The 13,988-nt window shown below is 36.6% G+C and overlaps 1 protein-coding gene across 1 annotated transcript in view; it reads right to left on the minus strand.

The window, feature by feature from the left end:
• Positions 1–250: 250 nt before the first annotated feature.
• The window catches only part of LOC107719783 (dynein, axonemal, heavy chain 2), a 138,668-nt gene continuing 124,930 nt past the window's right edge, over positions 251–13,988 (minus strand). Inside the window, exons 72-81 of the mRNA XM_016527297.1 lie at positions 12,240–12,430; positions 11,931–12,122; positions 10,531–10,715; positions 8,814–9,048; positions 8,558–8,709; positions 8,366–8,480; positions 4,728–4,904; positions 2,513–2,587; positions 823–973; positions 251–688 (exon numbers count right to left, since the gene is read on the minus strand). Of these exons, the coding sequence (XP_016382783.1) occupies positions 534–688; positions 823–973; positions 2,513–2,587; positions 4,728–4,904; positions 8,366–8,480; positions 8,558–8,709; positions 8,814–9,048; positions 10,531–10,715; positions 11,931–12,122; positions 12,240–12,430 (1,628 nt within the window). The 3' untranslated portion in view covers positions 251–533. The remainder of the gene's footprint in view (positions 689–822; positions 974–2,512; positions 2,588–4,727; positions 4,905–8,365; positions 8,481–8,557; positions 8,710–8,813; positions 9,049–10,530; positions 10,716–11,930; positions 12,123–12,239; positions 12,431–13,988) is intronic.

Here is a 13,988-nt window from a genome sequence, read left to right on the forward strand (position 1 = left end):
TAAAAATTCAAATGGTAGAATATTGTCACTAAAAATGTTAATTACAAATAAATAAATAAATAAATAAAATGGCACATTCAAAAATTCAGAAAAAAACCCCCCCAACTTGTATTCCAGTTCATTTCTGAGATCTATACAAAAAGTCAATTGTAGTGCCACCTTGTGGCCGATTCTCACAAAATTTGATACTCAGCATCTTGCTGACATCCTGCAGGCATATACTGAATTTCATGACGATTGTCCCATCAAGTGAAATTATTGGTTGTTAATTTTTTATGTCTGGAAAATCTGCAACACCAATTAATGAGAATATGCTGAGCTGTTTTATTAAACATTTAAATTAATTTCATAAAACGTAACAAATGGCTAGAGTTTTCATTTCATCTCTTGTGATTTAGCACATATTAAATTCTCTTCTTAAATTAATTTTACTCAGTGTGTAAAAGGGTATAACATGTGCTTGTCCTCTTTTGTGCATTGCATAAAATTAGACATGGAGTGTTAATCAAGTGTCACTGAAAGTGTGAGTGTGTTTAGTTATCAAGGCTCATGAGCAGAGCGGTTCCTCTCTTGATCCAGTGATCATAAGGCACAGCTCCAGACTTCAGATCGACGGGCACCACGAATGAAGGCCGACCACTACCGCCGGACCGCACAGGGTAGTAGTAGCAGGGACAGGAGTACATATCTGCACACACACACACACACACACACACACACCAGAACATCAACAATTACTGAATGTACTGACATAAAGTTGACAGCTGAATTCAAAAGAGAAGATTCTGTAATACAGGGATGTATGTAAGACTGTGTACTCACTCTTGGCGACCCTCTTGCGGCTCTCCACAGGTTTGAAGTGAATGGAGGGCATGGGGCAGACTAGCTGCATGGGCTCTGCCTCTACCAGACAGGAAGCTTTCTTATCCCAGCCCGCCCCCTCCAGATACAGCCCCTGGATGAACACTCCATCCTGGAGGAGAGAGGGGGAAAACAAGAGGTCGAGTGCAAAACAAAGACACTGAGAGAGGGCACGCAGCGGCCTCCAGTGCAAGAATTTAACTGGCAAATAAATGTGTGGAAATGTTAAGTACTATTTGGCCACACTGGCGTGAGGACCAGTGACGACCAATCGAAATGTACAAACTCATAGCAAATATCATAAGTACGCAAACTCCCTATCTAAGCATGCATGGAAATTAAGTTACACACAGTAATTGCTGTTTTTTGATGGTTTCCATCTAAGTCAGCAGAGTTTAAGGGGGTGTTCACACAAAATTTGTTCTTACAATCCATCTACATTTTTTTTAATTGTCAGTCAATTCAGACATACATGGATATCTTGCCTGTTCCATCACATCTTGCTGTTTTTTTTTTCTTGTGTTATTAAGATGCTGTGTTTTAACAGTAAAAAATCTCTCTAAACCCCTGTGCTCTGTCAGATTTGGTTATTCTCTTTTTAAATGTTTCTGATCACAAAAAATGTATCCTCTAAGTTCTGATATGAAAATAAAGATATACACAGTGCTTAAATATTAATTGGGTCTGGGAGTATACAGTCAAGTAAATTCATAAATATTGATGATCCATGCTTTCATAGTAGAAAGATTCATTTGTTCACCAGATAATTAGTCTTGACCTTAATTAACAGCATATAGACACACTCTGTGCATCTCATAGAGATATATTGTTAACACTTCATAACTTCAATTAGTATCATTATGGAACACTATATAAAGTTTCATTATTAGTTTTAGACATTTAAATAGTTATTAATAAAATTTTAGTTTGATATACACTACCATTCAAAAGTTTGTGTTCAGCAAGACTTTTTAAAGAAATTAATACTTTTATTCAGCAAGAATGCATAATTGAACAAAAGTGACAGTAAATACATTTATAATGTTATAAAAATGTATATTTCAAGTAAATGCTGTTGTTTTCAACTTTCTATTTATCAGTTAATCCTAAAAAATGTATCACGTTTTTTTTTTACAGAAATATTAAACATGTGACATGATACTGAAGACTAGAGTAATTGATTCTGAAAATTCAGCTTTGCTATGACATGAATAAGTTACATATAAATAAATAAATAAATAAATATAAAATGTATTTTAAATTGTAATAATATTTCACAATAGAAAACCGTTATTTAACATTTCAATAATAGTTCACAATATTGTATTGTTATATTGCCTTGGGGAGCATAAGATAATTTTCAAAAACCCCAACCCCAAACTTTTGAATAGAATATATTTGAATGTTTATGAACTACTAACAATAGTCAACAAAATATTTAACTGTGCAACTAAAGACTAGCAAACAATTTAAAATGTTAGCATAGAACCCTGGCATGGGCTGTTTTTCTGCTTTGGAGACATGCCACATGAGTAGTGAGACAGAGAGAGAGAGAGAGAGAGAGAGAGAGAGCAAGTGAGACGCAATGAGAGAGATGCAAATGTCAGGTGCATCAGCTCCTAATGGACAGCTGATGGCAGCAGTTACTCACCTTGGGAGGAGAATGCAGATTCTTGTCATCCATAGTGCTGACAATGAACTCCCAGGATAGAGTGTCTATAGACACCTGCACAGCAAACACAACACTGATATCAGAATCACTGCCAGCAGAAAAAAATCTCTCACACACACACACACGTCTGGTTTGCTATCCTTGTGGGGACTCTCCATAGGCGTAATGCTTTTTCTACTGTACAGACTGAATATTCTATATCCCTACACCAACCCTACACCTAAACCTACCCCTTACAGGAAACTTTCTGCATTTTTAGATTTTCAAAAAACTTAATTCTGTGTGATTTATAAGCTTGTTTACCCGTGGGGACCTCAATTTAGGTCCCCACCGTGACACGAGTCCCCATTAGTCGTTGTATATTCAGGTTTAAGTCCCCACCAGAATAGAAAAACAGGTACACACACACACACACACACACACACAGAGTTACAGTACTGCCAAGATATAGCCACTTTAAGTGTATCCTCAGTTCTTACTAGCCACCTGTCGGTGTGTGGGGACATTACACATTAGGACATTTGTTTTTCAGTCCATTTGCTGCAGAATTGCCTGCCCCGAAGCGTCGCAGGTGTCTCTTGATCATCAGATGCAGCTCATTTTGCTGCTGTGCTCCTGAAGCTATTGAGCAGCTGAGCAGAGTGTGATTTTGGGGGAGTGTGTGAGAGCTCCTGTTTGCAGATCCCAAAAGGACCCAAGAATAAACATCATCACTGGGGCATTAGAAAGGTAATGGAGCAGTACTGTGCTGCGTCCCCTGCAGAATGTGCGAGTAAGTGAATGTGAATGCAAAGTGTCAGTAAATGTAATGCGGTAAAAATGTGTTACCGTGCATGTTACTCAAATGAATTATAGACCATCGGTTTGCTGTGATTGAAGTCCATATGAGAAATATAATGCTGCACTTGGGAAGTTTCCACTTGTGAGTTTGGAAATTGTAATTATGAAGTGATGTGCACTGAATTGATTTTGTTCAGAATAAAATGAACACATAGAGCAATTTCATACTTCTTTCTCTCTCTTTAAATCCCCAGGAAGATGTTTTAGAGACCGGTGCACCAAAGTGGAAGTGCAGAGGACTGACATTAGGTGTGTAATTGATGCTTTATCTGTGTATTTTATCATTCTTGTTCTTCTACAGAGAATGGTGGGAAGTATTGCTTAGACACACAAGCATGTTGCCTCGTAATCTGGCTGAATGAATTGTAGTTTGGGGCAAGATTTATTGATATTCATTATTAATAGCACACACAATGCATAGAAATCAATTGTACAGTTAACATTCACAGTTACAACTTATTACAATCAATAGGAATTTGTTTCTGCCATGATTCTGTCGTTTTTGTTCACAGGGATAGTTCGCCCAAAAAATAAGTATCTTCTTTAAAGTACAAAAGAAATTTTTTTCAAAATAATGCATTGTTCTTTTGACCATACAGTGAAAGTCAGTGGGGTTGAGTGTTTTCTGGACCCTACTGACTTTGATTACATGGATTCTGAATCTAGTTAAGATAGTTACATAATTACTTTAGGTATAGTTACCTATAGTTATACTACCATTCAAAAGTTTGGGGTCAGTAAGATATTGTTAACGTTTTTAAAATAAATTGCTTATGCTCACCAAGGCTGCATTTGTTTGATCAAAAATACAGTAAAACTGTAATATTTTGAACTACTATTATAATTACTGTTTTCTATTTGAATATAACTAGAAAATTTTAATAACTTTTGTGATGACAAAACTGAATTTTTTGCAGAATTTACGCCAGTCTTCAGTGTCACATGATGCTTCAGAAATCATTCTAATATGCTGATTTGCTGCTCAAGAAATTTTTTTTATCATTATCAATGTTGAAAACAGTTAAGCTGCTTAATATTTTTTGTGGAAACCATGACACATTTCTTTCAGTATTTTTTATTTATTTGAAATAGGAATATTTTGTAACAATGTAAAAGTCTTTACTGTGTCTTTTGATCAATGTATTGTCTTTGTATTGACACCAAACTTTTGAACAGTAGTGTATCTTTGACTGAGCTCTCTAGTGTGTGTGACTGACTGAGTTAAGTATAAGAGGACACTAAAGAGTCTTCACCACATGTGTTTGATGTCCTGAGAGTGTGCTAAGACTTTAAGTATGTGTGAATATGTATGAGTCTCATGATGTGTTGCTGGCTTTGTGTGTGCGAGTCTCACGTTGTTCTGGCGTGCAGAGCTCTGTAGTACAGCGGTGAGGAAGCCCGTAGGGAAGGTAAATCCAGACAGCCAGAAGAGGACAGGAGGGCGAGCAGTTTCCGCCCAGCGAGCAAACTGCTCCACGCGCTGGCACAGGTCCCTTGTCCAAGACGCCAAGGGCTTCAGAGATGGGTATGCCTAAGGATGGAGAGCATCTCATTACTGATGCGTGTCTTTTTTAGTGGTGTAATTAAAATGATCTTACTGTTCTGCAACAGTACTTGCTCTCAGCTGGAACTTGACACTAGATGAATGAAATCTGGTCAAGGGCATAACATCAACTTCAAACGGCACAAAATAGCTTAGTGACATCTATCTCCGCTTACAGCAAGGCCTTTCATTGAGTATTGTGTAACTCCGAGTTCAGCTGGTTTATGAGAACTGCCGCTCAAGGCCATTGAGAGGATAAAAAGGAAGAGTTTCTGTGGGTTTGGATGAGATGCATTACTGTCTGTCATGAAGAATATCTTGATTGAACCGCAGGGTATAATATTACGTCTGGACTCAAAAGAGTTTTAAACAAATCTTACATAACCAGTTCAAATTGAGCAATTAAACGAACATAAATCTGACGGTGCAGAACAGTATGGTGCAATGTTTTCTGGAATTCTTGAGACTGAAGTAATTATTCACCCTTCAATGTTATTTTTGGTGTTCAAAGAACAAAGATATTTGGATTTGATAAAAAAAAGAAAAAAGAAAAATCAAACGTGAGTGTGGCTTGTGCCAAAGGAATTAGCATCTCAAACGCTGCAACTGCCACACAACACTAGGAAAATACTCATGATTAGTTTCATTTCACGCTGCGCCATAAAAAACCTTTATGCATTTAGGTTCTCGCTGGCATGAAAATGAGAACGTTTTGAGATATTTCTAGGCAGAATAAATGCTGTCGCTTTTACCCTTTGAAACTGGGACAACATGGAGTGATATAAATGAGGATAAAAGGTTTTGATGGAGTATATGCTGATGTTTTAATCTGATCTAGTACTCCAGAGCAGTAGTTCCCAAACTTTCCCACCACCCATGCAACAAACTGAAGCTGTGCATGAAAACAGGGTGCCCTAAATAATCAACCAAACCTTCACTCTGACAAATTAATCACAATCATGGGAACAAGTGTATGATGTCCATTGTTGATTTTCTTAACTAGGCAGTTTAAAGACAAATCTGGTCAAACAGCAACATTTCAGCACCACTGAACAATGATTGACAATGAAAAAAATTGGGAGGAAAAATCAATCACATAGCATGTTATTAGAAACGACAAAACCAATTAACTGGCCTGCAGAGATCAGCTAGCGTTAAGGGCACATACATTAATGAATTGCACATAAATTAATTAGCTTTTATTAACATAACCTTGTGCTTTCAGCACAGGTGATTACATTTCTGAACTTTTGAACATACACAAGATTAACTGAAAGTTAACTGAAATAATATGAGTTTAAAAGGGAGTAGTAAAATTACTAAAATTAAAACTAGAATACACAAATTAAAGCTAAATGGAAATATTAAAAAAGTAATAAAAATATCCAAAGAAAATAAAATTAATAAGCCTAAACTAAAATGAAAATGAAAACGGAAAATACAAAAATAAAAGCTTATTAAAAATTTTAATTACTAAAAGTATGCAAATAGCACAAAAATTACACTTACTGGCACCTATGGACTTAAATTGTGCATCAAAGTAATGGACTTCATGCTCTCCTAATTTGTTTTTAGTAAGGAAAATTATACTTTTGATAATTATGAAAATAAGCAGGGGCACTTGAACAAAAGTGTTTTTAAAACTCTAATTTAGTTCTGTCAGTAATGCTTGTAATGTCAAATTTTTTTAATCAATAAGCTAACATGAATGACATTAAAGAAATTTTCCACCATTACTTCTGTTTTCTTCGGTGCATCACAGGTATGGAAGCCTGGGGCTAACTGACATAAAGACACATTGTGAGACATAAAATCTCAATTGTGAAATATAAAATCATTATTCTGAGATATAAAGCCACCATTATGAGAGACAAAATTGCAGGAAACAAAGTCACAATTAGGCTATAATTAATTTATTTTTACTCAAAAATGGCCTTCCACAGATTGGAAACCACTGATCCCAGGTCAGTGAAAAAAGAACACCAGATTCAATAAATGGTGTGAGTGTTATCTTTTAATAGCCTTTGAGGTCACAACGGGTTATGTCAATGTAACGTATGAGGCCTGACACCTCCACCACTCACAAACCAGCAGTTATAAAGAGCATGAAAGAAAGGAAGATGGGAGAAAAAAGAAATGATGAGTGAAGAACAGCAGAGAGAGTCAGCGGCAAATGAAAGTCATATCTCTGCAAAGATACAACGAGTCACTGCCAGAATAAAACACTGGACAGAGACAGAGGAACTGTGCATTCAGTGTTAAAGATAGGCTGATGGGTGGAAAGAGAAAGAAAGAGAAAAAGAGAAAGACAGTAATGAGGCACCGCAGACAGCAAAAGGACAGTCCCAGCTGGAGAGAAAGTCTTAATGGATGCTCTCCACTTATTTTGTTAAAGAGGCGCAGAAAGATGGAAAACGAGGCAGAATAGAGGGATGGATGGATTGGCATTTGGATTAGTATACAGGCCATACGCTTACCAAAGATCTTCAAGTAAACATGGTTTTGTTTATTATTAAATGAGTCCAGTTATCCTTAGACATGAACCAAGAAGCCCCCCCCCACACACACACACACAAATCTACATCAGAGCAATACAAGGTCTAACATCTACTCTTGTTGACCTAAACACACACACAAGGGCATTAGAAAGGCCTGTGCATTCTTGACATGATTCGGGCAGCTCTCAGTCTATAACAAACACTAAGAGTGTTTAAACCCAAGATGAGTGTGTTTAATCCTCTAAATCTTGCTCTGTTCACCTCATCCTTCACAGAGCAATCCTCTCAACCATTCATTCATACACTCTTGTTGCTCTCCGCTGAACACACACCTCTGACCTCACAGCCCACTTTCACACACTCACGCAGGGCTGTATTACAACTACAACATGACCTGGTGTTTGTGATTCACAAAGTTATAAGCACTCTTCCAAAACCTAGTGAGATACTTACCTAGATAGCATTTCAGAGGAAGCAGAGGGAGCTCTAAGATAACTTGTTTTGGCCAAATTGTAATTATTGCATGTATTCTGTGCAGAGAAGGCAATCCCAGATATACAGTATGTACACTTCCATTCAAAAGTTTGGGCTTGGTAAGAAATTAATATTTTTATTAATCAATAAAGCATTAAATTAAACTTCTTATTCTTCAAGGAATCCTAAAAGAAAGTACCACAGTTTTTACAAATGTTTCTTGAGCACCAAATGAACATATTAGAATGATTTGTGAAGGATCATGTGACACGGAATGGCTGCTGAAATACAGCTTTGTCATCAAGTAATAAACTACATTTTAAAATATGAACAAATACACACTTAAGCACTTATTTCAAATTGCAATATTTCATAGCATAATCATTTTTTTTGTATGTTTGATCAAATAAATGCAGCCTTGGTGAGCATAAGAGACTCAAAACTTTTGAATGGTAGTTTATAGATGTCCTCTCTTACCTTTTCCCAGAGAGGAGGTACACGAGCATCATGGATATTGTGAAATATCTCCTCTAGACTGCTGGACATCACAACCAGACCTTTAATGCCCTTCTCTAGCTCTAAGAGAGACAATCTACACACACAAATATAGCACGGTTAGCATGTTAATATTCATAATCACATATGACTGTTACGCTCTCACACACAGACCTGATGGTGTGCAGCAGTGCGTTGTATCTTTGGATCTCCTGCAGCAGTACTACATTTAGAGGTGAAAGGTCATCCTTTAGCAACTTTCTAGTACCCTCATAGTCAATCTCAGCAGGAATCTTTTGCAGAACATCAGCAGAAAGTTCCAACACCTAAACACACAGAGTTATACACATTCAATTCTAAGTGTCACATATGCTGAAAGATCTTTAAAAATGCCATCAGAACAGTAAATTCAATCTATTTTTATACACACCTTATCTTCCCTGCTGGCTCCAGTGCTGGTGGCGTCGGTGCTGGTGACTTGTGGCTGCAGAGACAGTAGTGTGTGGAAGAGGGTTCGAGCCTCTGTGATCTGGCTGGCGATGTCAGCATTGGGGTGTTGTCCAAATAGTTCTGGGTGCTCCAGTGCTGGCAACTGACCAATGAAGTCCAAATATGAGGACTGAGGCCCATCACGAGGAACATAGTAATGCACCAACGAGGAGACCCTATACATGCAAACAAACAGCTTTTAAAGGATTATAAAACCTAATTAAAACTGAAATAAAATAAGTTTAAGTTGAATCACTAAAATGACTAAAACCGAAATTTAAAAAAGCTAAATAAAGATTGTAGATTATAAAAAAATAAAAAAACTAATAAAAATGACAAAAAATTAAAACAATATTATAATAAAAACTATAGCAGTATATAATAAAACACTGATTATGAATGTCATACTTTTTTAATCATGTAGTTACATGGCAGTATTTAAAAAAAGAATTTGATTTAAACCGTTAAATAGTTTAATGTGCTAAAAAGTCATTAAAGCTTGTAAATATGCACAGTAATATACAGTATATTACTGTGTTATTTGGTTGCATTGGATTTGCTGTGAATATTGTAGGTGCCAAAAGAAAAATCAGCAAAAAAACGCTATACTTCTGCGCCAGACTTGGCGTGAACAATCCTTGTATTGGCTCATAAAAATGTAAAGCTGTAGGGCAATTTCATACACATTCTCAAAATAACACTTTCTTTAGTTTTCATCTACAGGTCATATCAAATAACTGATAGTAGCTAAACTGTTTGTCAGTAAAACTTCACAGATACTGTAATTACTGCCAATTCCTACTTCCCCCTCCAAGTCCAGTAATCCATGCTACTGTATTTCATTTTTATTACTGCCTAAAACTTTAGAGCCGCCTCTGCTGTGCACTCAAGTCACCATGGAGGCACTGATTGAGGGTAATTATAGGATGTGGTTGCTATAGTAACAGATGTTCCATCCATGTATGCAGTATTGCTGGGTCCTGAAAGACCAGGGGACTCGGAGGAAATGGAACACATTTAACTCAGACGCTATGAGATTCATCTTTCGGCCCCATGGGGGAGCTGTTGGTCTTCGTTAGATCAGAACTGTGGCGGCAGACTTACCGGCTCAAGAGGACACACAGGAATCCTCACAGCAGGGTAAAGAGGAGTGAGTGTCAGGGATCAAAGTGTGTGTGTGTGTGTGATGGCTTGACATATACTCAATGCAAAGTTTGTGTGTGAGCGAGTAATGAGAAGATCTATTCGTGAGAGTGAGAGATTTTCTTGCTCTTTTTCAACCAGGCAAACATTCTCGCCATATGGGGACGCTCTATCTCTTCATAATGTTCAAAAACTGGGACTAAGAGTGACGATCATACAAACACTAAAGACTCCATACAGTGTTTAGACCGAACAGAGAGTGCATTAGAGATTCTGTGCGTGTGGTTGGGTTTACTAGACTGTAGTTTGGGGACAAATTTGTCTCCAGAAGTGAGGCAAATCTGCCAAAACTTTACTTTAGGGATATTAATAAATTAAATTACTCATGTTTTTAATATAAAAATGGAAAAAGTTTTCTATAAGATGTAAGGTTAGGGTTTGATTTAATTACATTTTTTTAAGCATGGATGTTCCCATTTAACTTCATAAAAATGTTTGTGTGTGTGTGAACTCACTTAAAGAAGGGCGTATCAATAACAGCAGGACAGAAATATTGGTTGATGTAGGTGGTAAGTAAACGTCGGTCCCAGTCGTCAGTCACATGTCCTCCATAGTTGATCCCAGCGATGAGAAACTTGAGAGCGTCCCAGGGGATTTCCTCATACTCATCCAAATAAAGACTCAGAAGATTCTCACTCACCTGAAATACAAAGAGAGAGGAATAATTACCAAACAGTCAGTCTTCACAAACCCATACAGTTGTCAGAGATGCATATGAGTTCACAGATTTATTTATGGTATATTTTTAAAACATGTTTTTTCAATAACAATTTCATAGCCATAGGCAATACCTATTAAATATGCAGCTTATCTTGAGCTTAAAATATTATGCGAAATTTAGGCTACAGCATCACCAGGATGCAAAGGTGAACACAGTTTCATTGAGGGTATGTGCGAGGATAAGATGCATGCTTTCAACTATAATAACTTTGACAAGCTGCCAAAGTCCTAATAATTTTGCAGCCTACAAAAATGAGTAGTGGACCAAATAAAATAAGGCCTTAACAGCTGTCTCAGATATGTGATCGGCTACAGACAAAAAGAAGGAAAACCAGTTTTTCTCCTAAATCAATGTGACTATACAAGAAGAAGTAGAAGAATTTTTACATTTACTATTAAATTATAAAAAAATAATTTTACTATTATTTTTCTTAAAAAAACGTGTGAAATTTAGTGATTTTGAGGATTATTGTTTATATTTTGAATGTGTACATTTAATAGCTTTCCCTATACATTAAATATATTTTGGGTACATGTTTATTTATATTTATTTTTATATGTATATATTTATTATATGATTGAAGTATACAACATGTTATTTTTTCTTGATTGATTGATTTAGTAGTAGTATGGGAAAGATCTTTAAATGAGACCAGGGGTCTAATCTACAAGTAGACACTGATGATGGTATGATATTGAAAAAGTTTTGTCTTTGCACTGTGCAATTTTTTTTGCACTTTTTGCATTTTTGTATTTTTATGGCCTGAATAAAGACTTTTGAAGATTTTTTTTTCTTTTGTGTGCAGGATTTCATGCTTTTTTATTACTATTGTATTGTAAAATAAAAACAAAAGCATATTTAATATTAATAATCATAACAAGTGAAAATACTATAATTTGGGAAAAGGGTATAGCATGTTGCAATTTCAAATGCAAGAATAAGCGAGCCCTGTGGAGTTTGTGTGGAAGCTATGAAATAAATGCACTAATAAATGCATGAAATAAATGTACTTTAAATGTACATGAAATTGATTTTTTTTACTTAAATTTAAGCAATTCACATTGGTCATACTTTGGAAAACACAGAAATCCACATAACCATTGAAAATTCACATCCTTGTCTCTCTTTCTCTACCTCAAAGTCAGAGTCGTTGAAGCTGTAGACAATGTTCCAGCCGAGCTGTAGGAACTTCCTTCTCTCCAGGATGATGCTGTGGAAGAAGCAGAGAGTGAAGAGCATCTTGTGGTACAGCAGCGGCCGCGAGCAGCGCGAGAACTGAGACTCAGACACCCGCTGATAGAGACGCTTCATATTCCACTTCACCCCCTACAGAGACACGATCACACACACACACACACACACACACACCAAGACCACTTTAATTACAGCACACACCATTTTAAATAGATCTCACGATACTGTGCAAAGTGTGTATATGTGTACCCTAGGAGGCTCAGTAGTGATTTTGATGCCCGTCTGCAGGATGGCAATGGGGAATTCTGGGTGAGGGGAGGAGCTTAGCCACAGTCGGAAATCTGGATGACATTCTTGGATTTGTAACTCATCTACTAGTTTATCCAGCTCACACATCCAAGAGAGAGACAGGTGACAATTAGCCAAGAACACCCAATGACCTGCCAAAGAGAATGAGAGTTTGATTAGTAGATTTAGTAAAAGTATATTAGATTTGAAATTTTCTGAAGAAAATGTGAGTTGTGTTTGCCGATATTATTATTATTTTTATTTTTAATGAAATTGCTAAGCTGCTTTTAAAACATGTTTTAACATGTTGCTATGAAGCTGCTAGGTCCTTGCTTATTAGCTAAAGACAAAATTCCCAAGTCTCTATGCTATTCATTCACTCTGATAGTCACTAAATATGGATCACCCCTAGTATTTTGTGACATCACAACCATGAGCACATTTACATATGACCACCACAAAATATCTATTCATTATTCAGCAACCTTGTGAAGCACTGCTGTTCATTGCATGTGTGAAGAGGCTAGTCAGTCCTAGATGTCATTTAGAGACTAGAGACTACAGAGGCTACAGCTAAAGCTACTAAAGCTACCGTAGCAACATTCCCAAACTCACATAGCAGGGCATGGCGCTAGCAATGCCAAGGACATGGGTTCCCAGCGAATGCAAGAACTAATAACATCTATAAGTTGAATGCAATGTAAGTCGCTTTGGATAAAAGCATCTGCCAAATGCATAAATATAAATGTAAGCAACAAATGGTTTAATTCTCAGGGTCACAGAAAGCATGAAAAAAACTCCTGTAAAAGTAAAATAAACTGCTTTTTGTGCAAAAAGTGGAATGTATACAGTATACTACCATTAAAAAGTTTGGGGTTGGTCAGATTTTTTTTTTTTTTTGAAAGAAATCTCTTATGCTCATGAAGAATGCATTTATTTGATCAAAAATACAGTAATAAGTGATGAGTATTTTACTCATACTGAATGTAGGCTCTGAGATGCACTAGTCCTCAACAGTGGAAAAACAAGAAAGTTCATTTGTGAGGAGAGCAATCACGTTTATTTTCTAAAACCAAAATGAAACTGAACACCATAATACTGCAATAAATCAAGGTCGACACATCATCCTCTTAAACGTCTACAAACACTCAAGTCTCATTTAAGCTCAAGCACTCAGAAGTGCATAAGTAAACCAATATCCTTCAAAAAAATCTCTTCTATGTCCCCATCTCATATATGAAACACCTGCAATTCAGCAACTAGCTGCTAATGCACTTGCATTCACGGAAAGCAGCCTTGTTGACAAGTTTTGGGTGACTAAGACCCACAAGACCTTCAGTGCCCTAGATGGCGATATCACTTATTTTGTAGCAGAAATATACTGCTGCAGAAAAAGTTAGGTGCCATGCAAAATGTAATGTGCAACAGTATTACTCATCAGAAACGTAGTAAAGTAAAGAGTACATATACTTATTCAAAAATGTAGTCAAGTAGAGAGTAAAATTTGCTAATGTCTTTGATTAAAGGCACAATATGTAATTTTTTGCCACTGGAGGGCGCGTATTCAAAACAAACAAAGAAACAAAGGCGTAGTTAGAATGTGGAATCATGGGAGTTGTTGTCTTCATCTCCACAGCCGAAGCAATCCGATGGGACTCGGGCAGAAATCATGTTCATGGATGAGCTAATGTATTAAAGATTTATTAACGT

This window comes from Sinocyclocheilus rhinocerous, unplaced genomic scaffold, assembly GCF_001515625.1.
Source record: "Sinocyclocheilus rhinocerous isolate Xijiao unplaced genomic scaffold, SAMN03320098_v1.1 scaffold962, whole genome shotgun sequence".
NCBI lineage: Eukaryota > Metazoa > Chordata > Actinopteri > Cypriniformes > Cyprinidae > Sinocyclocheilus > Sinocyclocheilus rhinocerous.